Source organism: Porites lutea, chromosome 1, assembly GCF_958299795.1.
Source record: "Porites lutea chromosome 1, jaPorLute2.1, whole genome shotgun sequence".
Classification (NCBI taxonomy): Eukaryota; Metazoa; Cnidaria; class Anthozoa; order Scleractinia; family Poritidae; genus Porites; species Porites lutea.
This window is the reverse complement of record NC_133201.1, coordinates 59,842,716-59,869,083: the sequence shown is the minus strand read 5'-3', so window position 1 is coordinate 59,869,083 and position 26,368 is coordinate 59,842,716. Positions and strand designations below refer to the sequence as shown.

At 39.2% G+C, this 26,368-nt stretch overlaps 2 protein-coding genes across 2 annotated transcripts in view; one reads left to right on the top strand and one right to left on the bottom strand.

Moving 5' to 3' along the window:
- LOC140933236 (uncharacterized) overlaps window positions 1-20,996 on the top strand; it is a 41,787-nt gene extending 20,791 nt beyond the window's left edge. Inside the window, exons 16-30 of the mRNA XM_073382759.1 lie at window positions 60-149; window positions 255-297; window positions 434-530; window positions 645-711; window positions 1,223-1,305; window positions 4,328-4,412; window positions 4,601-4,676; window positions 12,097-12,160; window positions 13,714-13,755; window positions 13,959-15,445; window positions 15,993-16,121; window positions 17,015-17,069; window positions 17,647-17,835; window positions 18,507-18,578; window positions 19,235-20,996. Of these exons, the coding sequence (XP_073238860.1) occupies window positions 60-149; window positions 255-297; window positions 434-530; window positions 645-711; window positions 1,223-1,305; window positions 4,328-4,412; window positions 4,601-4,676; window positions 12,097-12,160; window positions 13,714-13,755; window positions 13,959-15,445; window positions 15,993-16,121; window positions 17,015-17,069; window positions 17,647-17,835; window positions 18,507-18,578; window positions 19,235-19,372 (2,717 nt within the window). The 3' untranslated portion in view covers window positions 19,373-20,996. The remainder of the gene's footprint in view (window positions 1-59; window positions 150-254; window positions 298-433; window positions 531-644; window positions 712-1,222; window positions 1,306-4,327; window positions 4,413-4,600; window positions 4,677-12,096; window positions 12,161-13,713; window positions 13,756-13,958; window positions 15,446-15,992; window positions 16,122-17,014; window positions 17,070-17,646; window positions 17,836-18,506; window positions 18,579-19,234) is intronic.
- Window positions 20,997-23,711: 2,715 nt separating this feature from the next.
- On the bottom strand, window positions 23,712-26,095 carry LOC140923817 (high-affinity lysophosphatidic acid receptor-like). The gene has a single exon (XM_073373853.1). It carries the CDS (start codon window positions 25,566-25,568, stop codon window positions 24,483-24,485), a length of 1,086 nt encoding a protein of 361 aa, XP_073229954.1. The 5' UTR covers window positions 25,569-26,095; the 3' UTR covers window positions 23,712-24,482.
- Between the last annotated feature and the right edge of the window lie 273 nt (window positions 26,096-26,368).

Below are 26,368 nucleotides of genomic sequence, written 5' to 3'. Positions count from 1 at the left end.
AGCTGACTGTGACATTCATTACATCAAGTGTACAATAACAAGTTCTCCTCTTTCATCAGGAGAGGAACCAAAATTGATGACATACCATGAATTTTTGCACAGTACAAAATTACAGAGAAACCTCAGTGGAACATTGCATGCCGCCCCAGGTATGTTTATTAAAGGCCTGATTTGTGATTTGGAATTTATATGGCACTTCTGATCTGTTCTACTCCAAATGTGCTAAAGATACGTTGTGTGCTTGCTTTTTGTAGCCACTGTTTGGTCAGCAACAGAATTTGCAGATGTCATAAGGAGGTATGAATAGCTTAACTGTACAGTCGTCATGATCATCATCATCATCATCATGTGATAAAAGTTACTCCTTTTATTAGTAACTTATTATAATTAAATGTATAATTTTCTGACTGCTTGGCATTTTCTTCTCCTTTAGTCACAAATGTGGGGGAAGGGTTCTGCATGACCTTCCTGTCAGGGAAGGAGAGGAAAGGTCTTTGGTTGTCATCCAAGGTCTCACTCTTTACAATAAGGTTAGTTTTTATTAGCAGTTTCTTGAATGTATCCGAAGGTCCCTATCACAGCAATTTATTAAATAACAATCTTAGACAATTTTATGATTATTGCAATGATGCTTTGTTTTACAGCAACGTCATAAGGTACTGGACAAAGCACTTGCTGGTCTTCTAGAGAACACACATCAAACTGCAGATGGTATGATCACAAATGCTTTTCAGCTGATCTAGTTTATAGTGAAACCTCGCTATAACGTAGGAGCATTCGTTATATCAAGGTTCTGTTCCATTTATTTCACTATTATTGGGGTGAATAATATCATATGTTATACTATGGACTTTGTAATATAGAGGTTCCGTTATATCAAGGTTGACTGCTTGACTGTATACTATTTAAAAATGTTTGTAATTTTAGTGAACCATCTGAATGGTTTTTCGTTGAGTAATGACATATCTTTTATTTAGCATTTTGAGGACCACTGATGCAGTCCTTAATGACTACACAAACAATGTTTTGAACAGTGCACAGGTCTATTCAACGGGTGAAATATTTTTTGTATGCCTCAAAGAAGTGCAAACCAAAACAGGTAACCCAAAATTGAAGTGCACAAGAAGAGTTTCTGTTTTTGTTTCACCATCCATTTCATTCTTGCATTCTATACATGGTATATACCTATTTCTGTATTTTTAAAAATATCTTTAACTTTTAGCTGCTGTTCAAAAACATCTTGAAGGTGTGACAGATCAGCTTATTCCAGAGGATGTTACACAGTGGTACATTCTTTGGTTGCAGGTCAGTAAACTGCCAGTGAAAAAATTCAATTGTATTTTTGGTGCGTTGAATTTACAGTGGACTCCTCTTAATTTAGTTACCAATGGGTCAAAAAAGATTGGCCGTACAAATGGGGTGGCTAGATTACCTGGGCAGGATCAAATTTTAGGACGTAAGGGCGGTCATGAAAAGTATATCACATTTGCACTTAGTTAACACCAGTACTTTTAAATTAACGACCGGAGTGATCTATGTAAATTGCAGGATCCCTAAGGGTAAATAAGAAATAAATAATCAATCAAAACACAAAGCTAAAAGTTTAAGTTCAGTGAATCAGCCAGATTAAGTAAACATGGTTCATACAATCTTGAAAAGGTCTTGGATTTTACTGGTTGTCTTGAAAAGTACTTCATTTCTTAAATAGGTCTTCCAAAGTCCTTGACTTTCCCAACCTTGTCTACGCCAGATACCTTTTTCTGTAAAATTAGATTATTTTAATGGGGAAAATTTGGCTCATCCTCGGTGTAAGAACCTGTAAAACTCACTGGTAATGTAAAAATCCAGTCCAGTTTACCAGCCAGGCCTCAATCCAAGCCAGTAACCAGCCCTGGATACTATAATGATCGAGTTTTAAAATTATCGCTTGTGTGCAACGGTTTTGAAACCTTTGGAAAAGTCGAGTATTAGTAGGTCAGTTTGATGTCAATGCTCAATTGATTGTGCCAGGTGCTCGATGGTATTGATTGATTGGGTCTCCCATGACTGGTTTTGTCTGAAGCCATGTTGGTAATCAATAAGAATGTTATGATCTTCAAGACTGTTATATTCCAAGATCTTACTTGGTAGGGATTTATTGAAACTGGGCGATAATTAGCTGAATCTGTTCTAGTACAGTAACTGTTAAGACTACCTTACTATAAACTTCCCTTATTACTATGAATTAAACACCTCTAAAAATTGACAAATACATTTCTGGGTGAATATAATCATCGGAATCAAACAGCTGGGTTTTTTTGGTTCCATTTTTCTTCTATTATTTTTCCTTTGAACGTAGCCGGAGACCACTGTTGTAGTTCGCATCAGCAACGTTGCAAGATTTTTATTTATGAATCAAGCATGCCGAAGGACATGACATGTGCGCGTATGCGCAAGTACATTGAGTTGCGTGACAAACTATGACATCCCCCTTCTTTCCAAATAAGGAGGGAGGAGGACAACTTGTAAAACAAAATACGCGCAATAGAAGCTAACGAAATCAAACAAAAAAAAAAAGAAAATTAAGCAATGTTCACTGTCCACGTAAATGTTCGTGATCCTAATCTGCAACAATAACTTGGTAAGAAATCAGTTTTGAGCTCAGTTTATAGGTTCAACTTGACAGGGGGTTTGATCACCCTGGTGGAACGACGCAGTGTACCAGTAGCTTTTCCGGTCAAGGAACCTGGTGTGGTTGCCGGGCTAGGTGCCAGGGATGTTGGTGTGGTCTGTTCGCTTGTAGGGGTGCTTTCATTAGATAGTGCACTTGGTGAGGTGGTGCAGGTTTCAGGTTGCGGTGCTAGTGGGGGCTCTGCAGCTTCAACGTCGCTGCCGTTCTGCAACGTTATGGGTTCCCCTGTAGGGCGGATATGGCGGCGGTTACGCTGGCGGACACTGCCATTTGCCATGTCGACGAGATGCGAGCGAGGCGTCTGCATGTTGCGCCTAACAACACCTGGTTCCCACTTGTGGCTGTGGGGATTGAAGACACGCACGGGGTCTCCAGGGTGTACTGCGGGGAGAGGCTTGGAGGTTTTGTCGTATTGCAACTGTTGCTTTTCCAGCCTTGTTTGGAGTTTGGAGTTGGTATCTCCATCTGCTGACAGGGAGAGGCTTGGTTTAGATATTGTTGGAAGGTTGGCTTGGTAAACTCTTGAATTTAAGAGTTCTGCTGGCGACGAAATGCTGTGATCAAGAGGGGTGCTTCGCAGGCATAGCATAGCGAGATGAGGATCTGCACCAGATTCCTTGCACTTTTGCAAAAGATTCTTTACCGTTTGCACTGTTCTCTCGATAAAACCATTAGCCTGTGGGAAATATGGGCTAGTGGTTGTGTGGACAAATCCATAGCTACTGCTAAACTCCTGGAATATGGCGGAGGTGAACTGAGCATCATTGCCAGTGACGAGTTTGCTTGGAATGCCATGCTCTTCAAATATGGATTTCAGGTTGGCAATTGTTGTGTCTGATCGGATATTGTTCAACTTCCTCACTAGGGGAAACTTGCTGTAGTAATCAGATACTAGCAAATAGGGCGAGTTGTTCCAAAAGAACAAGTCAGAACCAAGGGTGTGCCAAGGTTTTTGTGGAACATCGTGGGGCATGAGGGGCTCCTTCACGTTCATGTTTTGGTTATGTTGGCATGGAGCACAGCCTTTTACCATTTCTTCAATGTCCCGGTTTATGTTGGCCCAGAACACTGATCCCTTGGCACGGAGTTTGCACTTTTCTGCGCCCTGGTGTGCGTAGTGCAGCTGCTGCAATACGGCGGGTTGTAGGCGAATGGAGGCGTGGGTTCGGATCCCACTTCTGACACCATGTTGTAGTTCGCATCAGCAACGTTGCAAGATTTTTATTTATGAATCAAGCATGCCGAAGGACATGACATGTGCGCGCATGCGCAAGTACATTGAGTTGCGTGACAAACTATGACAACCACGTCCATAGTAGCCGGGGGGAAATCCCCAGCCCCTGCCTCTTAATGACAGTCCTGTCCTCGGGAATTTATATTGTGACCATTAGCCTTATTAACAGGTGGCCACATTAACAAGGGTTTGATGGAAGAAAAAGTGTGGCCATTTTGCCGGGCCAAAAAAGTGGCCATTATAAGGAGGTGGCTGTAAGGCCGGCTCCACTGTAAATTATTCATAATTTCAGAGGTGAGTTAGTCAGTGTATATTTCAATGTATTGTGTACTATTGTAAAGGAACAGAAACACATCATGAATGTTTCAAGTCCAATCATAACGAGTGAGTTTTGAAAATACTTTTCCTTACATGACATACAGGTTTTTAAAGGAGCCATGGTTCGGAGAACAGAAACTGAAGAAGAGTCAGCAGAAATCCTCTGCAAATTTTATCAGAACATATCAGGTAAGAGTCACCATGAAAAGTAAATTTTGTTACTAATACATCTATTTTTAAGCTTTGTCTATGACATTTACTTATTCAACTTAAGACCTGATGCATTATCATGCCATATCTTTTTAAATCATTTCATCTATGCCTGGTGTAATAAGAAACTAATAGATGCCAATCACATTTTCTCTTTCATGGAATAGCTGCTGCAGATGTTCTGCCGTATTTTGATGATCATGTTCGTCCTGTTATGGGAGAACCAGAGCAAAATTTAGAAAGGTTAGTAGTCATCAGGGTGCTAAGAAAGTCAGTTTTACAGCTTGCCATTCGGGCAAGCTGTAGCTAACATGTACTAACCCCAAAATAATTTCAACCTGCCCGCTAGAAAGTTTTGATTAGAGGGATTGGTTGCAATTCTTCTGTGATTTGAATTCCCCAGAAACTTCACTTGCCCAGTCAGGGAAAAACAATTTACTTTTTTCAGGTCAAAGAAAAGTCAGTAAAAGTTGAAAACGTCAAGGGAAATCTAAGCTCTTTCTCCTTCTCTTTGAACAAAAAAGAACAAAATGTTATTGGCGTTTTTTATACCAGAGGACACATTATTGGTCCAGACTGATATCATGTTTTTCATGTTATGGGTCTAGTGTAAAGACAAGATGAATAAAAAGGTCTATGAGGAACAAGAACGATCTTACCGCGGCTTTGAGTCTCGCTTGCTTGGAGAGTAGATCGGGAAATGTGGAGGCGATTAAATCTACACGAAACAGGATTTACTCAGGGTTTGCACAGTCTTGAAAAGTCCTTGAATTTTAGGGGAAGTCCTCGAAAAGTCCTTGAATTCCATTTTTGCTTGAAAAGGCCTTAAATGTCTGTGCAAGTCCTTGAAAAGTCCTTGAATCTTCTTCAACTTTAAATGTAGTGGCCTGGAAAGTGTTTTTTGATGCTTTTTGGTTGTTCAAGACAGAATATAAATCATAGCTCAGAGAATTGCTCAATGTTGCTCAATGTTTTATGCAATAATTAACTATCAATTTAAGACCAGTGAACTGAAAAATGTAGAGAAGTTGGTGAAGCAAACAGTTCAAGCCTTATTAGAATAAACTGGGAATATGCATTTATGTACAATCTGTGAAATTATATTCCTAATGGTGGTCCTTGAAAATCTAATGTGGCCCTTGAAAAGTCCTCGGAAAATAGTTGCGATTTTTTGTATGAACCCTGTCACTCGCTAAAGGTTCTTTACTTTCTACTTTATCATCATCGATACTTTTTATTTGTTTCTGAATTGATTTAGTACGTGGGTTAGCGACGACCAGAAATACGTCTGCGGTCTCGGGCTATACGTGTGTATAAAGACACGAAAATTCCAGAGAAAATACATCATTGCCAGAGATCAAAGAAGTGATTTACAGGCTCATCATGAGACCATTTGCACACAACGAAAGTTTTCAGCACCCGACTATCGCAGTTTTGCTAATTAAGTTGTATAGTAGTGTGTGGTCACTTGTTCCGAAGTAATCAACGCTTTGAAGCAATAGAATTCGTGGAATGACATGTTTCGGAAAAGCTCTAAATTTAATCTTTTCTAAGCTTTCTTCAAACATGCATGGCTTCGATAGCGCAACGATTCTTTTTCGTAGTTTCCATGGTCTCCGCTAAGAATGCCTGGCACATAGGCCCCCTTTGTGTCCTAAATATGAAAAAAAAGTGTCACAGATTATGAGTCTCGCTTCTTATGTAAGCAAGACTAACAAACAATGTGAGATTTTACATGCAGGGAAATAAAAACGAAGAAGTGAAAATTTTGGCGGTTAACGCCGGCGTCGAAAGTGGACGTTGAGTACCCAAGGGCCAGGGCACTACACCCGCAATCACACCCCAAGGCAGAAGAACACCCACAGACCTACCAACCAGCAACCCAGCCACAAGCCCCCCTGTGTCCAGCCCCCCACTATAGCACCCGTCACACTGAGGTTGGAGCTCAGTCGAAGTAAAATGGAAAACCCCCAGAAGGGGGGAGACCCTAAACCAAGAAAGCGGAGGGGGGAAGGGGAACCAAGAGAAATGCTACTATAACAGAACGCCACACCAACAGTGCTTCGAGCACAACGCAAACACAATGTAGGCACCTGCCATGGCCTGCGCATGTGCAGAAGCGACATACTGCTAGACAGGAATCTGCTCCCATGCTTGCGAACAATGGTAAACGCTACAAACATTAACAAAGTCACGCGACAGAGCTACAGACAGCCAACACGCCAGCAAAGAATGCCAAAAACACTAGCGACTATAGCTCATAGTTGTTTAGTACATTAAGATTTAATAGTATTAAACGCCGCAATGTCGCAAGTGGATGTTGGGGGGCCAGGGGGCTGCAAAGCCCCAAAGGTAGTGGAGATACCTGGTATGCAACCAGCTGTCAGGACACGTGGACGATGGAGCTAACTGGAGTACAAATATAAATCTGGTAGGCATCACTAGACCACTGGCCTAGGGTCTTGGCAGATGATCCGGAACTCCCCGGCAGCGTCCGTAGTTGCTGCCCCAATGCGGAAGTTATGGCCTGAATAGGAGCCAGTATTACCAGCTGAGTACAAGATAGACTGAACTGTGGAAGACAACTGTTGCTGTGTAAGAGGGCTTCCATCACTATTAATGTAAAGAGAGGTCTCGCAGAAGAGCCATGCAAAGCCAGAAAGTCGCCCAAGTTGTGGATGAGACACACCACACCCCACATATATATCACAGCCTCACAGCCCATGCAAAACAGATCGGTCTTTGAGCTTTTGATATGAACTTTAAAACAGGTAGGGTTCACCAGCGAGTCAGTTTGCAAGTCATCAACAGTCGTGGATACTAGACTGAAATTCACCGTGATTTCCCTAGCTTGTAGGAAACCGAAGAAACCCAAACAGCATGCTGCCCACAGCATCACATGGTCTCTCCTGTCGAAGTCTAGTCCCTGCTGAATCGCCTGCAGATGATCCAGGGTGATAGAGAGGCATCTGGGTGACAATGGACCGTGAACCCGCTTTATTCCTGTGAGCACATGCTTTGAATTTGGCAGTTGATGAAAGGATCCGACAAGTCATGGTCAATGTGAAGGGAGCATACTGCAGACAAGTATACTTAAATAGATGCGTGGGTCAAGTTGTTGGCCAAGAGTGTAGCAAAGCACATGAGAGTCTCCTCATCGGCAGGAGGGAAGGAGCCATCCCTGTTAAGGTAACCGTCCCAGGGGCAAAAGTCAATATAGTGACGTTGAGAAGAGATAAACATGCCAAGTGGAAGGCATGAGTCCTTGGGTGAGCAGAAACTGACACCTCAGGGTCAAGTCTTCGCAAGTGCGACCAGAAGCGACTCGGGAATCATGTGTGGAGTCAGGTGAACTTGATGTGACCGATGATGAAAATGCTGAAATTGAAAGCATGAGAGGGAATCAGCTAGTGGATTGGCCTTGCCACAAACTGAAGATGCAGTAAACATAAATGAGTGGCATGTAGCCAGCAAGGATAAATGATGCAGCAACCCCATCAAGTGTTGGTCCCGTGAAGACACAGACTTAAGTACAGCGACCAGTGACTCATTGTCTCACAGGAACTCAAACCTGCTGAGAGACCCACTGAGAACCCCATAAGGCAGTGGCTACAACGACGGGGAGAGCGCCTTGTACCTGATCAATAACGACCTTTGCTCCATTGCCCAAGCACAGCAAAATGACCGGGCATTAAAGATCGCCCCATTGCCCAGTGAGCCTACAGCATCCAAGAAGACTTGAAAGTCTGGGACGGGCGCCCACATGGGCATGCAAAAGAAACTGAGGCCATCCCTGATCTCAAAAAGCTTTTGCCACCAGGTAAGGTCCCAACGGAATTCTTGGTTCATCCTGATGGGGGTGATCGTGGAGGCGGAAGGCTCTAAGCAAGTCAATCATCTGACCAAGAAATGTCCTCCCTTATCGGAGTCAAGTTCAATCCCCAGGATACTTAAGCAAGTGGCAGGTCCCTCTAATTTGTCAGGACGAAAGAGAAGGCCTTGCCTGTCGCGAAGGCGAACAAAGGTAAGTAGACAGGTGGGCCAAGGGTAAAAAAGTCATCTTGGTAGTGGAATAGGAAGTCCACACCACAACTTTGAACCAGCATCCATTCAACCCGGTCCGCAATGGAAGTGAAAGTAAAGAGTGCTAAGCGCAGCCCAAATGAGAGAACCATATTGGCAAAGTAAAGCCCATGCCACCGCATCCCAGGTAAGGGGTGATCTTCTGGATGGAGAGCCTCATTCCTGTATGCACTAGCCACATCAAACTTAGCCATCAGCATTCCATGACCCTGGGCCATGATGCCCTCAATAACTGCATTGACTGAAACATACTGTACTGTGAAGGAAAGCTTGGGGATGCCATTGTTGTTGTTGTGCCCAGCAGGAGATAAGAGGTCTAGGATGAGACGCCACTTGTCTGGTTGATTGTTCTTGGGAATGAACCCAGCTGATATGTAGAGAAGGAAAGGTTGAAAAGGTGCCAACCACCCTGCCAGAGGAAACTTTGGTCTGCAAGTACGAGTCTATCACTAAAAGGTGCTCGAAGGAGGAACACATGTTTGACAACGCAGACGTAAGATTGACCATGGATGCCTCAAAGCCAATACAAAAGCCTTCGCGTATTCTGGAAATCACATTGGCCATTGCTGCCTGGTTGGATGATGCTGCAATTCTGTCTGAAATTGATCTAGCCACAGAGGAGAGACTGGAGCTAATGACGAGAAAGAACAAACGAAAACTGCAATGCTGGGTATACTAACTGGAACTATAACAGAACAAGATGTCTTAACCATATTACGCTGCTGGCCTGGCGACACAGCAAAACTATTTACACTGCGTACACAGGCCTCGCCGGGCATAACCACCCATTCAGTACCTTCCCCCCTCCCACAGGTGGGGGAGACCGGGATCATGTGTTAGAAGAGTGGGAAAATGGACAGTTGATGTTGGTGTGATTACCTTCACAGTTGCTGCAGCAGTGTCAAAATTTGCACCTGCCAAAAGGCCAGCTGCACTGCCCATCGTTCAATGCATGACAAAAAGGAGGGAGCAGGTTGGTGTCATGGGAGGTGGCAGCTAGGAGATAGAGCTGATGCCGCAGAAGGAGATGACAGAGGTAGCGGGGTTGAAGCCAGGGCTGGAGACCTGAAAATTGTATAGTAACTATACAATTTCTAAGTTCATCCTAGACCATTTGCTGAGGCCAGAGGCAGCTGCATCTTTGTAAATGCCAGGTCATACTCTAACCAGGCCGAACAGGAGAAATCACAAACCATTTAAATAATAAGCAGCTTATACTTGGTCAGATTGAGCCAATGATGAGGGTGAATTATGCACAACACCATCTAAAAAATAGTGAAGGCTTCGGTCCAAGTCGAGATGTCTTATATTTCCACTTGCCTGGGTTTTGACGAAGAAACCAGGAGCTCACCATCAAGGAACATTTACGGCTCCTGCTCTACCGGTCGGAGATTCGCGGACAACAAATCTGCCAATTCAACAACCTGGCCACCTATAATTTTAGACACCAGTTTTGAAGGAATAGGGGCATGCCCTGGACCAACAATAAAAGCCTTCTCCAATTTTAGTGATGCAAACGAATACTCAACGCTTTGGAAGACTGCTAGCAATGCGGGTGAAATGAAATTGGAGGGAGTAGGAGCCACGTGGCAGGTGTAGCCCAAGATGGTAATGGCCAACACTGGCATAGACTTAGCAACAAACGCAGGAAGGGTAAATGTACCTGACGCCACTGAAGAAACACTTTCACTTGTACTCGCACAAACAGCGGACGCTGAAGAAAAGAAAGGTCGTGGCCCCGCGCTAGCAGAATCACCTGGAAGCTGAGAAGAAATGTGCGAGGAGGCATTATTGCTCTGGATCAATGAAGTAATGGCGGGAATAGAGTTTTTAGTTGCTCATACCACAGTCACGGTGAGGGAGTCACCCAACTGAGGTGACCAAGAACTGGAAGCCGTACTCGTCACAGGACTTTCAGACATTGCAGTAGAAGGAAGTGAGTCTTGGGTAGGAATGCCCACAGATAAGCTGTTGTTGGTCAAGCGCGATGGATGCGGCATTGCAAATGAAAATAAAAAACTCTCCAGCAGAGGCGAACTACAACAGGAACTACAAGGAACGACGGTAACAAAAACCACGTCAACCTGAAAAGCTTTTGCACTGAACCAACAAGAATGCCATGATACTCAAACAGAACGCCAAGCCAACCAAAATTTGGGTAGAACCAAGAGAAGTGCTACGCTACTATAACAGCACGCCATGCGAACAACGTTTCGAGTACAACGCAAACACAATGTAGGCACCTGCCATGGCCTGTGCATGTACGGAAGTGATATACCGCCGGACAGGAATCTGCCACCATGCTCATGAGCAATGGTAAACACTACAAACGCTAACAAAGTCTACAGACAGCCAATACGCCACCAAAGAACGCCAGAAACACTAGATACCTACTCGTCCTTAACTGGCTCATCCATTTTGCGCTACAAAATAAACTGATCACAAAATAAAATCAAAGAAGCAGCAAATTCAGATGACCTCTCAGGAACTGTACTTCAAATTGTCTATCTCTGGTGCATTTCGATCCTCTGCCCATGATCTCTTCTCACCACAGTGACTGCGCATTCAATAGGGAGCTTTTAACAATCCATTTTTGAGATACGCAGTCGTCAACTGGAACTGAACGTGTTTTCCCTTTAATAAGCTTTGACATTCCCAAATTTGTATTGCTAAATGTCCTTACTCTTATAAAAAACAATTTGCGAAAAACACTTTTCACAAATGCCAAAACTCCACTTCCAGTTTCACTCAAGTCCCATTTAAACTACAAAAAAACCGGGTGCCGATCCATTGAAAAGAGGTCCGGACCAATTTTTTTTAAACGTTTACATGGGTAACAATCAGGTTAGGCTTATGATTGAAAAGTGCAATAGTGCACATGCGCAAGACCACCATAGAGCACGGCAGGCTCATATGAAGAAGATAGTATTTACACAGTGCTTTCGAACAGCAAAAGGGGTCTGGAGTTGTTTTTTTTTTTCGGTCTTGCTATGGCCCCAAAACTAGAAAAAAGCGAGTCCGGATTCATTTCATGAAAACATGGTACAGAAGGTTTACACGGCAAAAATACCTGGTCCATACCAATTTTTTTATGGGTCCAGACCCATTTTTTCTGTAGTGTAAATGGGGCTTCAGTTTCCTATAAGCCCAAAATAACATCCTCCCCCGCCGACTAATCGGTGTTCTACAAATATACCCCTGCCAAAACATAAAGTTGCCACTTGCCCAAATTAAAAATTTAAACCCACAAATCACTGATGTTTGACTTTTATGCATCAGTCTCGTCTGCATGATCTAACGGGGCAAAGATAAGTCACTACAAACCCTGGGCAAGCCATTTTCTCCTCTTGGGATAAACTAAACAGCTTGAGCTGATCTCAAGAAATTGACTATTAACTTTGTGGTTAGCTCCTTAAAGCTCTGGCACTCTACAGTATTATTTGGATTATTTGTGAGTATCTGACTACAAAGCCTACACACTAGTTGGTGCAGCTCAGTACAGTTTTACTTTGAATAAAACATTAACAAAGGTTTTCATGATTCATATGATTGAAAAACAAATGTTTGGCTTTCTTGTTAGGCTACCCGATGAAGATCTTTTGTTTGCAAATGATTCACAGGAAGAGGGTGCAATGATCCGTCAGGTAAACCGTTGTTATTGATAGCTTGTATTATTATCACCTACAAGAGTAATGTCTTAATTAATGAGGGATATATTTTCAAACGGTATTCAATCAAATGACACCAGTAGTATAGGAGGGATGAAATTAACCTCTTTTTGGGCAGGAATTTCATTAACTTGGGCAGGAATAAATTAACGCCAATGACGTCATAACCTTTTGTCTTGATCTCATGAATAAAATGCGCAGGAATCTCATTAACTTGCGGTGGAATCAATTAACGCCGATGACGTCATAACCTTATGTCTTTATCTCATAAGTTACATGGGAAGGAATCTCATTAAGATAAGGTTGTGTGCTATTTTTAGTTGGCTTAGGGTTTCTAGTTACTTTAAGGTCGGTCTTTAACGTCTTTGTTTTCGATTGGTTAGTAAGGAAATAAGAAACGTTTTCATTGGTTAGTTCATAGTGTCTGAAGAGAAAAGTCAAACTTTTTGTGCGACTTAAAATCGCTGAGACGTAACGTAATTATGCAAGTCCTATTTCCTGCTGCTGTTAATGTCCTAGTTCCAGTTCACTGATTTTTGGCGGGCAAATCGTGCATATTAATGAGGGCAAAGACAAACTAGCTCTTGTCCTATTTGCTGCTGCTGTGATTGTCCTAGTTCCGGTTCACTGACTTTTGGCGGGCAAATCGTGCATATTAATGACGGCAAAGACAAACTAGCTCTTGTCCGATTTGCTGCAGGAAATAGGATTTGCATAATTACGTTATGTCTCAGTTATGTCTCTGTGTAAGATTGTTATGTCTCCTGCGCATTTAACTTGTGAGATAAAGACAAAAGGTTATGACGTCATCGGCGTTTATTGATTCCTGCCCAAGTTAATGAAATTCCTGCCCAAAAAAGAGGTTAATTTCATCCCTCCTATACTACTGACACCATTGGCACTGGCATTAAGGCCCCCTATTTACAGACCTTCCTCAAGTGAAGTACATCTTGTGGATGGTGTTGCCTGTCCCTAAATGTTTCTATATCCTAACTTGAGGGTGAGGAAGGTTTTTTAAACCAAGCTTCTGTTAGTCAAGCCACAAATCGTGGACAAAAAGGTCTGCCTTGATGGGAATGAGGACTTCTTGACTTGGAAATTTTTCTCTGGGTACTCTGATTTTTCCCTCTCCTCAAAAACCAGCAATTCCAAATTCCAAATCGATCTTGAAGGCCTAGAGTTCTTAAGAACTCCTAAGTGCTTCATGGGTAAACAAATAAAAATTACAGTACCATGCTGATTGTTAAATGATAGTTGAAAGAACAAAGAAAAACTCGAAAGTAAGCAGGAGTAGAAGTTTTGTCTCAATCTAGACATCTGTGGCATACACCATATTTTACTTGGCAGTTCAAATAGTTTTATATTTTCGGGCTGTGAAAATCTGGAAATGGTACACTAACAAAAACCGTTCGTATCCAGCCAGCTCTTGACGTGTGCTGCTGTCTTGAAAGGCTTATGAAGATTAGATAATGATAAGGGTTAATGGCTGCTACGTAGTCCCATGAAAAAACTATTTTTCTTTTTGGTAGGCCTTAAGAGCATCGCAGTATGAAGAGAAAATGCCATCTGAAGTAAGAGAGCTTATTTTTTGTCCTTATTGTGTTTCGCTACACGTGCGAATTAAAATATGTCTTTGCAATTTATTTTCACTGCTTTGCTGTTTTGTGTTTTCCTGACTCCGTTTTGATTTATTTGTGGCCAATGCTGTCTATTGCCATTAGGTTAACTAGTTTTTATTATTGTGAGCTAAGACGTCTTTCATTTGTCATTGAAGGATGTGTCACACTTGCCTCCAGTTATACCACCAATTAGCTCTACTACAACGGGACCAGTCCCAAGTATTTCAGATGATGGGGCACAGAGGTTTTCTTTGAGTGAAGAGGAACAATTAGAGTTGGCCTTGAAACTCAGCGCAGCAGAAAATGCAATGGCAGGGCACTGCAAATCTCCTGTAACAACAGCAGTTAAACCTTTTGAATCACATGAACATAAAAGAAGGTCTCACAACCCAATTTTTGTTAATAGTAAAACAGAGGTTTCAGACTCAGGTCGTTCAGCTGATTGTGTTGATAAAAAGGGAAATGGAAGTACAGATTGTGAGCTTGAGGAAGTACTTAAACTGAGTCTGGAAGAGTTTAAAAGTGAAAGGCAAGGTCAGGTTATTAAAGATAATGTTTCTGGAGATATGGATAACGATTTGGAGAAAGCTTTGGAGTTGAGCAGAATAGAGTATGAACAATCAAAGAGAATGGAGGGCGGCAAAATGGAAAAGCAAGATGAAAAATTTGGCACATCATTTGTCAGAGATGCTCAGCCACAGATTGCACTACAATTGAGTGAGATGGAAAGAGGATCCAAAGATAAGGAACAGGGAACACCAGGTTCTCAAGACAGTGATCTTGAGAGGGCGTTGGTTTTGAGCAGAATTGAATTTACCCAAGGCGGCTATAATTCCCTGAATAAGGTTGCTAAATGCTCAGACTCTGATGTTGTCATTGTGGAAAAAAGTCAGAAGGTTCTGCCATCAAGAGGTGATGAAATGATTGACAGTTATATCCCTTCAAGTGTCCCATCTGATGATGATTGGGAAGAAGGAAGCAGTTATCACAATCATGGAGTTTTTGGTGCTTTGAGTCCTAACTCAAAGGGCAACTCAAAAGATTGTGCAATATTATTGGATTCACAGGAACCACTTGATGACACCGAGGATGATTTTGAATTTGCGCTTAAGGTACAGGAAGACCTCAATAAAGAGGTAAAGGCAAGTCCTAGGCACCATCATGAATCGTCTGATAAGAAGGTTACTACCGGCTCTAAGCTTAAGGAGCAAATTATTGATTGCACTGAGGACGATTTTGCATTTGCGCTAAAGGTACAGGAAGACCTCAATAAAGAGGTAAAGGCACGTCCTAGGTACCCTCATGACTCACCTGATAAAAAGGCGACTAGTAGCTCAAAGCTTCAGGAGCAAATTGTTGGTTACAGAAAATCACAAAAAGAAAAATTTAGTACATGCTCTGGACAGAGAGAAAAGTCTTCTTCTGGGGTTGATTTCAGGAAGAATGTGGCTGCAATTGCTTGTGGAAAACCTGTGAAAATTGGTGTGGCAAGCCCCATCAGTAGGCCATGCCATGAATCAGCAAAGGTTTTGGGAGGAAGGCCTGCATCTTTGATCAGTGGATTATCTGACAGAAGCAATAATGGGTCACTTGGTTCTCCTAGAAAGCGTTTTTGTTCTAAAGATGATGTCTGTACAGTAAGGTAAGAAAGCATTGTTCAGGCAAGGTCATTGTTTCCCTTGTTTGTGAGATGTTCTGTAATGGGCCAACTGTTACCTTTTTTACACTTACCGCCAATCACATCCAAACTTTTTTTTGACTAATTCATGTAGAAAAGTTGACCTTGATGGATCCCAGTTATCACAGCAAAGTCACACAATTTTTGTGGAAAATTTATAAACTCAGCGATATCTTCAGTTTATTAAGACTAACATTGTTTATTATTATAAATTAATCATATGCTTTCAAATTTGTTTTTATTCGCTTATGTTCTTTAAAATCCCGTTGGAACTTTTAACAGAATGTTTTTTTGGCTTGATTGGCATCCACCAAATTCCACTTTGGGTGTATGAAATTTTGGTGCAAAGGTCATATGGTGTTTGTTTAAATACTTTGAGATTATTGATTTCCACAAACTAGCTGCTTGGCCTTCTTGAACATATCTGTTAGATTCATAACCTTGGGGAAACAGAAAACTGTTGTTTTAAATTTCTAGGTTTTGGGATTTCCTTATGTCTTTTGTTTTTAAGGGATGATATTACGGTATGTAAGGCTGTTGGTATGCCTTCCTCCTCCTCTCTGGAAAAAAGCAGTGTCAGGACCCCTTTATGCCAGGCTGCAATTTCATCATCTCGAAGACCATTTTCACCTTCATCCAGGTTTGTATATTGTAGTCCTGGAAACCAGGGCCGGGGATCGGGAATTTTCCTTGGCTACCGCAAAATCTCTGGTTACCTTCACAGAAACAAAAAGGACAGCAGAACCAAAAGAACTTCCTAGCAGCTCAGTTCCCCAACTACAAATTGCATATACCCAGCAATTTGAAATCTTAGTTAGGGCCCTGCCTGAAAACAAATGATTAAATCATAATATTCAGATAGTGTCTTAGTGTACATTCATTAGATATGCTATACTGTGACTATTTCCCTGATGTGGAAAAGAGTGTTTTCATGTAGGTGGATACATGGCTTTTTGCTGATGAAGTTAGTTAATTTACTGCTGATAGCTCACTGGAATGTTACAGAACCCAAGTTACAGAAGTTGTGGCCAGCTTTATGTCTTGGAGCATTGCGCGGTGAAAACTGAAGCATTGCTGGAATATACATGGAACTCTTCATAGTCCAAATATTTTGTAGATACTAAAATGTCGTGGGGGTGTTGTTCAATCCAAATGGCACAAGTATGATGAAATGTATATGGTGCGTTACATATTCCAAGTGGCATGAACCTCCTTAAAGGTAGTTGGCAAAGATCCCAATAGGCGGGTAAAATAATGAAATATTCTCCATTTCCACAGAATGCTTGTAACACTTTGCTATGGCATGTCCATACATGTAACAAACTGAAACTAACTATAGCTGAATAGAACAGTGGCCCTCAAACACTGTTTCATTCCAAGCATTACATCTACATCCATTGTCAATGAGTTTGATGCCATATACCCATGGGACAATGCTGCAAGAAAACTCAGATTACCTGAGCTTATATTTTTCATTTTGAGTAAATTTTAAGTTTTATTAACTGTAAACTGACTTGTCTGGTTTGGTTGCAGCACTTTTGAAAGAGTCCACAGACGCATTTCTTCTTCTTTGTCTGGACCTTGTTCGGTTAGTTTTAATTACATAATTTATCACTTGGTGGTGGTTGCTGTTAATTCAAAAATCACATTCAACAGTTTTGATGCTAAAGAAAAATGGCTTTCCATTGTTACTTATTCTTCATTTGTTTAAATTTTCTTTATGTTGCAACTGCTGATGGAAGTAATATCTTCTCAGTATTAGTTCTCTATTTCAATCCTCCTACACTCCTCTCTATTTCTTTAATGAACAGTTGTTAAGTGGTCCATCTTTCCGGGGTTGTGTAAACAGACTAGAAAAGGGATTGATATGGGTCATCAGAACAGAGACACCTGCTTTGAGCAGACAATGATGAGACTGTCTATTGTCCCCTTATAGGGGTGTCTACTTACCCAAGGATTGTTTCATGGAAAATGTGTGGGACATTCGAAAGGTGACCAGCTTACCTCCCTCTTGTCTACTTTACCTTATGCAGTATAGTTAATGCAGGTGTCAGGATAACTGGTCTAAGCTATTGTGGCATCCTTCTCAGTCTAGATAAGCTAGTAAAATGACTGAATGTGATATTTCTGAGCAATTATTTGAAACATGATGTTGCCTTTTGCAGCCATCCCCTTCCACTGGTTCTTCATCAGTTATGCCATTCTCCAGTGGCTTGAATCCTGCAACTCAGTGTAAAAGCAGTGGGGACAAGCCAGTGGGGCCAAAGTGTGGTGCTTGTGGAGAAATAGGTCATAATAAAAATTCCAAGATATGTCCACAGTACTTCTCTGAAGAAGCTGTTCACAGAAGAGAGGTATTGAAAACAGCATTAAAGTAGTTATGAAGGTGCTGGGCGTCTAAAGGAGTTTTTTTAGTTACAGCATGAAAAGTCTTCATTGCAGCTGAACTATTTTGTTTCTGTTAGAAACTGTTGGATTATGTTTAAGAACGTTGATTGACATTGATTCTTTTTCATTGATTTAAAATGTGTTAGGTTTACTGTATTTCAAATCAGTTTTTTCAGTTGAATCGAAGTGAGATAGAAGTTTGTGGTCTGTTTATAAATCCGCTTACCTGAAGAATGTTTAAAGAATCTGCTAACCTGTAAAGTGTGACTGTTACAATGACCCGCCACAGGAGTTAGTTTACATTTAAGTTTTCTGAATTTAGCTACAAGATTAAGACTATAAATGTATTTCTTTAGATCGAATGATAATTATTATTGAAGCTTGGCTTGATGTTATACGGTTTGTGGTGGTCATTTTAGCTAACCAGTTCCAAGGGAAACAAACAAAATGATAACCCTGCAACCTTCCTTGGGGAAAGTTGGCCTTCTAAGTGGTTCTTTTCACAGAATATTGTATCCCGTAATTGTCTGAGGCTTGTTTTAACACTAGATAAGAAAAAAGCAAAAGTTTTGGTTACCACTTGAAATAGATAACTTTACAAAGTTTTATGTAATAAAGCCACTTTTCATTTTACCAGGAGCAATCAAGGAAAAGAAAGGCAAAGAGAGAAGAGGAGGAGAGGGAAGTCAGTGATCAGTTAGGTGCTCTGGTATGTCATGTACATATTGAATTATTCATGTGTTTTACAGTGTTGTTAGTAGCTAGTAGTAGTGAACTTTATTAACGTGTCAAGAAACTCTAGCGCATAGCACTAATTGGTGACACAAAAATAAAAGTAAAATAAATATATAAATAAATAAAAAACAAATATTAAAATAGTGTTAAAATAACGTTAAGGTAGAAAAGCAAATAGTAAAAACTACGGAGGTTAAAAATGTAAACCTATTTACGCGTAAAAAAAGATGTATGTACATGGTGTACATGGTAAATTTTGCTTTGTAACATAGGGTCTCAAAGGTAGTTATTACAAAGCATGCAATTTCTACAGCCATCCTCAAATAAGGCAGTCAGGACTGTTCTCCTAATTTTAGTCTTAAATTTGCGCAGACTATCCTCGGCACGTAATTCCTTTGTGAGTTTCGACCAGAGGAAAGGGCCTTAGTATCTTAATGAATGCTTTCTATATTTGATCATATTTTCCATATTTGTTGATTGTTAATTCCATTGTATTTCTAGACAAAACCATAGACAGCATAATCAAATAAACAAGTTATGTAATTTGTAATAAATAGTTACATTTTAATGAGTCCTTCCTAAGAATAGTCCAAGGGTTGAAAGATCACAACAATTTAACTTTTTTTTCAGGCCGCCCAAAGAGTGTTAATTGAAGACCGGACCCGAGTGTTAGCAGAGGAACAAGAACAACTACGTCAGCAGCTTCAGAACATGGCAAATACACAAAAGAAAGTTGAAGATGCTATAAAGAAAAGAAGAAAGCGGTAGTATAAAAAAAATTATACAAGTGGGAAACCCATTTAGTCAAAATTTCATAGCATAGCATTTTAAGGGAAAGATAACTGTGTAAGACTTTGTTTTCTTTCCGCTGTTAGCAATTTCAAAGGCTTAGTTTGTGGGGTGTTTTCATGAAACATTGTATGCTTCATAAATGTTGAAAATTATAACCTTTCATGAAATGACTTCTGAAATGGGATAATACATTGCCCCTGTTTTTAATCAAAGATCAGTATTAGCTTGTGGTTTATCTAGTACTTATCTCTATAAGACTTGTACTGTTTCAGTTTAGTATTCCATCATAATGTACCACCAGTCATGTTCCAGTTTGTTTTTAAACAGTCAAGTTCCATGACTGGGCTTGAATTATGCAGATTCAAATGAAAATACGACAGGAAGTGATCTTTTTTTAATTCTCATCAGTGTAGATCCAGAAGTGGTGTGCCAGTTGGCTTTTAGTCCATCCAAGGCACTTGAAGAGTGTTTTTAATTATTAGGCACCCAGGTGTAAAGCATCTGTAATACTCCATTGTGTCATTTGCATATCCTAATAGAACACTATTTAATAATTGTATTTAGTATTTGTTTTAATGTGTATGTATCATTGCCTTTTTTATTTTTGTTGAAAGTCAGGGTTTTTAGAATGTGTTGAACGATATTGTTTTGCTGAAACAATGACATTTTGATAAGAGAGGCCAATTAATTTTTATATCATATTTTAGTGAATCATAATTTATATTTTTCAAAAAATAGTTGACTTATGGTACTTTGAGGAACTTTTAAGAAAATATCATTTTAGATCATAGAAATTAGTAAGAAAATTTTAATCAACCTTTTTAGCTTGTTTGTTTCGTTTTCCCACATGCATATGTATGCATAATCAATTTATGAGAAGACAAAAGGCAAATTCCCTGGAGAAACAGAATTGAGAAAAAAACATCCAAGCTAAAAAGGTATATTCCTGCAGGTTTGCAACAAATTAAGAAATATGTTTCAAGTAGAGTAAAATATTTTCAACTTAATTCTTTTAAGGATTTTCCATTGTTACAGTTGGAACCTGTTAATATCGACGCCATTTTAGTTACTCTATCCTGTTTGTTCATGGGCCACCCTATCCTTAATAAGATGGCCTCATTTAAAAAAATATTAATAACAATTTTCGATTTGTTACTTTTTGTCTCACTTATTACTAGACGATTCTCAGCCCAAAAAAGAAGGTCACTTATTTTAACTATGTAAAAACTCTGTAATCACAGTTACTTCTTATCAGTCTCTTTCTAGTATAAACAGTTGTTTTTCCTACTTTGAAATTTAACCCGATAATGTAAATGGCAACATTTACGTTCACTTGTCAAGATCCCATAGGGCTTTGCAGAACCCAACCAACAGATACCTTGCTATATAATATTTCAAAATTTGTTTCACATTTTTATTTCATGTTGAGGATCATTGTTTTCCGGCATGGCAACTTAAACCAATAAGTTGAGAATTATTGTTAAACAGTCTTATAAACGTTCATCCATATTGACGTTGTATATCTTAAAGGCATATAACGGTTCCTGTTGTACCTACCATTGTGGTTGCAGCTTTATTTACGTTATTAAAATGGAATGGAAGTTTATGTTAGTTCCTTTTTTATTGAGTTGGGATTGGGGGGAGTTTAAAGGTGAATCTTTCTTTACGGGGTTAGAGACAAAAGACAAAATGCATGCTGTCTTGTTTTAAAGCATTTTATTGGCAGTTGCAATAATGCAAATTTACGTTATAGTCATTGCTTTTGTTTAAATGGAGTACAGACAAATTTCCAAATCAAACCAGACTCGCATGAAATTATAAACCCTATCTAGGAGAGACTCACATGGTAATATATATACCATGTTTGGCAAGAGAGGGCAAAAACCATATCCTGTCCAGTGGCACAACCACGTTTAATCCATATGAGGGAGTACACCGCCCCCCCCCCCCCCCCCTCCCATACCTAGTCATTTTTCCACAAATGTAGGAAGATCATGAAATACGGTTTGTGGGACAGTATTCTTTAATTTATAACTTTCATTTGACACAAAAATTTCTCTTTTAATTAAAGTGAATGTAGTAATCAATCTCTTGTATGATAAACGTGAAAAGATAAGCAGTTGAGAGGTCATATCCAGCTTAAGAAGAGAGCTTAATTTTCAAAACATTACCCACTGTGGTAAAAATATTAACCTGTTACAGCTGCTGATGGAACTCGAACACATTCCTCGTGTATGCCAGAAAGGAAACCTCATATTAAAATGTTATATATTGTAGTAAAATGTATATTTGCTAAAGCTGGAATTATGTCAAAGTATCTATTTGGTGTACTGTTCTTTACCCTCCCATGGTGTATTTTTGCATACAGATCAACTCTAACAACCCAAGTACGTGTTATCAAAAAAATTGTGTGGGAAAAACATTTTAAGTTAATTTTGATTCCAAATGCTATTGACATGTTCTTTTTATAGGCATTTTCAATTGATAGTGATTGTCATTGTTTTGGCTAGCATTTAAAATAATATTTTATGAAAAAACAGATTTCCTCATAGGAATAACACAAAACTAAGCTTTTAACTGACAAACCGCAATTATACTGCATTTTGAATGCTTTTTCACCTAAAGAACAATTAAAGATAGAAACAAAAAGGTATTTTAAAAAGATAAGTGACCTAACAAGAGTAAATACACAAGCACACATTATCTATTTGAAAGGTGTATATGACTGTATGTACTATCAGTAGCAAAGTAAATGACATTCAAAATGATTATTTCTTATGCAGAAACCAAAATCAATATTATTTCTCAACCAAAACTTTAAAATGTAAAACAATAGCATATTTGAATTTGTCTTCGTGGTAGTTTGAATATTCTGCAGAGGAAAGACAGAGTTTTCAAACACAAGTGATCAATATGAAGATAGAACTTTTCACTAAAAATGTTTAATTTTCTCCTTTTTTCATTAACATCTACATGTATGCAAAATTAGGGAATAAACAAAATTAAGATGTCTATATTTAGATTTTTTGCCTAAAGCGTAACATGAACATGTTTAAAATTCCCAATTTTTTCAACGAAAGTAGTGTAACATTGAAGAGAAATATTTTTTATTAAAATGTCAAGAAAGCAAACATTGCCTACTTGTTTATAAAGCTACACCTTATATCAATAAATTGTATGTCTTTTTTCTTTTTCACATCCTCTATAAAAGTTTAAATTTTATCAATGATTGTGTCTATTATCACAGGATGCTCACTGTGAGCTGCGTGTTGGAGCTCTGTGTTAATAATTCACAGATTTTTTGTTATCATTCCTTGTATATCAAGCTCTTTTAATATCAAATTCACAAATTTCACAACAAAGTGAGAAATTTGCATGTAAAGAAGCTATACTCTGTACATTTTGTACTTAAGTACAATGCTTTTGATGCTGGTAATTTACAACATACCTTGTAGCTATACACGAGAAAACAGCATATTCCAACGCTTCATAGACATGTGATTCAAGTTTGACAATGGGTGAAAGCTGTATCAGTTATTTTTCTAGCTTGTTTGCCAAATTCCTAGTATCAACTTCATAAGTCAATACAAATATTTCAACCACAATTTTTCTAGATGCAAACTTTCTGATATTTGTAGCCTCTGGACTGGACTCCCATTGGCAAACAGCGTTTGTTTTTACAATGTTATCCACTTGCTTTCTATTTATTCCAGTGATTTAGTAAGTCACATTTTTTTTTCAGTAATCGGCCCTCCAAATGTGTAATTATGGAACATCAGTGGCATTTTGGTTGGGGTTAAGGCTAAACTTGTAGGTGTGAGTGATTTTGGTTGGCAGAAAAATCAAAAATGGTAAATATGTTGTTTTAGAGAGTCAAGAGATGTTAAACCCTATACCAGCCTGGGCAGAAATCTGGGCCTGTGCACTTGGCAGACATTTTGCTGCAAAATTACGTGTTGAATTTCACTGCTGCTGCAAGGTTTAAAATTGGGTGGAACTGAAAAAGTGTTTCACATTCAACACTCGCTGGTGCAAGTGCCCAAGTTGATATTTCAGCCTGTCTGACCAGGCTGAAATTACCAGTCCAGTTTGTGACATCCAGGCTGGAAATTAAGAATAAATAAAATGAAATCACAAAGTAAGGTCGTTTTTGAGAAAATCTGCTCAGAAAACCACGCTGAAATCTTAGCCTGGCTAAGCAGGCTTAAATTGATCACTACCTTAAACAAGTTAAACTTTACTCTGTTCACGCACACACAAAAATTCATGGTTTCCAATATTCATCAGAAATTGAGAATAAGAAGGAAAACAGGTCTAAAAACTTTCACAAATTTTATTATTATTTTTATCATTAAAATTGTTACCTAATAATTCCTTTGCAAACATTTACCCCTAGGATTTTTTCTTTAAAAAATTCCACTTATTCTTATCCTTTACTGTAATATTTTTGATAAAATTAAAATCTTATTCCAGTGGAATTTTCTATGGTCATCATAAACAATTTTTCACTTTGCTGTATTTGTGAGTTCTGTTTGGAAAGTAACAATTTTTACAACAAATGTCAAATATTATTTTTTCATGGAAAATTGCCATAAATTTGACAGCTGGTAGTATTAAAAAAAGCAATTAGAACAGTCAAGGAGACTTGTAACAGTACTTGTCGTGCATTCGCAGCATAACGTCCCATATTTGATTAAAAAATTGAGAGCAATAAATAAAAAATAATATTACAGGAGATTGTCAGAAAAGGTCTGCAAAAAATCCTGCTGTAAGTTCCATTAAATTTCTGTGGTTAAATATTAATACAGTTCTTAAGGCAGTGGAAATTGAAGTCACTTAATAAGGCTTTTTCCAAACATCCCATCATAAAACAAACCTGAATTATTTATCAGCTTGGGCCTTTTTTTTCAACTGCTTCATTCATACCCACTTTGCACAATTATTATCATAATAAGAAATCGTTGTCTCAAATTACCCGTGAGGTGTTTAATGATTGAACCTGTCAAGTAACCATGGCTTGGTTGAATGATACTATTCCTGCTATGCTACAAGTCAGCCATGTAAAATGTATATTTAAGCCTCTTCTTTACAATGCTGAAGTAACAAACTTTTTGTCCACTTCATATACTACATGTGGTCTGATACGACGCATGGTTCTTCCTGGTAGACAGTGAGGAACATGACACCATGATGGCATAATGTCCATGCATGCTTCCCGAAACTTGCTAATTCGGACATAATAAATTATTGGCTTTAGAGTGGAGTTTAAGTATGCTATTAAGATGATCACAGCATCGCCAACATAAGACAATAATGAGTTTTCAAATCTTTTTAACAGTAGTTTAAAGCGGATTGCCGTGTATGGTACACCACAAACCACAAATAGAATAAACAAGATTAATATAGTGGTAAAAGCTCTTGTCTTGAAACTGTAGTCAATATTCATCTTGCCTGGCCGATGCATTTTCGTAATAACCCCGCCAGGTACTGGGGGATGATTCTGAATTCGGGTTGAGTTTCTCCTAACCGTTCTTAAAATTGACACAAAGCAATAACCCATAAGAATAAGCGGAATGCAAAACGTTGATACGTAAAAGAACAGGCCATAAGACAGATCTAGTTCTCCTTGGCTAGGCCATTTCAAAGAGCAATGAATTTGTCCTTGTTCGAAGCCATAACTTCCCCAGCCAAATAAAGGTGGAAGAACGATGGCTATTGACAGCAACCACGAGACTGAAATATACACTTTGGCTTTCCGTGGTGTAAGGGTGTCTTTTCGTCGCACAATTATCATAAACCTATCCACTGATATTGTAAGAAGAACAAAAGTTCCTTCTGTCACCAAGAGGTTGAACATTATGGCATTTACTTGGCAAAACACCTCGCCGAAAATCCAGTCTTGGGCGATTAGTGTGATTATAGTAAATGGCATACACACGATGGCCGTCAAAACGTCCGCCATTGCCAAAGTTGCGAGTAAAATGTTTATAGCCGATCGCATAGCGGGTTTCTGATAAACTATATAACAAACGAGCGAGTTTCCCATGGCACTGACTAAAAACATTAAAATAAAAATCAAACCGAATATAACAACACATGCTGTTGGAAGGGAAATATCCGTTGGAAGTGGCGTCAAGTTACTTGTGTTAGATGGAGCTGTTCCGTTCACCATAACACCACTCTAATAGCGGCAGGCTCTGTGTTCTGATATGAGATAGTCGCATCAAGAAATGTCTTATCTCAACGTTTTTTGACGTGATGGCAAAGACCGCAGTAGCCGATATCCACAACCCAAAAAAATCCCAATACTTGTAATTCTCGCCTCGACTGTGTTTGCTTTTTCGTTGCTCGTTAAGCCACTGTCGATGAAAGCATATTTTTTACGCCGACTGCGTAATTCTCATACCATTCCAAACAAAACCATGGCTACAGGCCTAATTTTAAGAACTCCTGTTTAAATAGGAAACGGCAGATGTTCAGAGATCTCAAACTGACAAGGCCTTACGGCAAGATGGCGAACACAGTGAACACCTTTTCTTTCATCCTGATTTGAAAACGCTGAAGTTCCAAGCAGCTTTTTAGTGTTACATATGAGTTCAAACTTTGCATTAAGGCCAAAAGTAAATAAAAAGGTTTCTCGTACGCTACACAATATTTCTTTTCCTTTTTATAGTTTAGGTTAGACATTCATTTATGAGCCCGCGCTGTCAGCGTCAGATTTGAAATATGTTTTCCTTCATGTAATAATATACGTATTTTAACCAATAAAATTATTGTGCAGCGAAGCATCCCACGCACGCGAAGAAAAAGGGCATCATTTTTGCTATTAATGATTGTGATGAACTCAAAAATAAACTTAACAAGGTAAATTAAAATAAATAAAAAGGCGAAGCAAAAAAATTATTTACTTAGTGCTTGCAAGGGGTGTATTTTATATGAACAAACTCCAAATCTTATTTTTCAACAAATTTT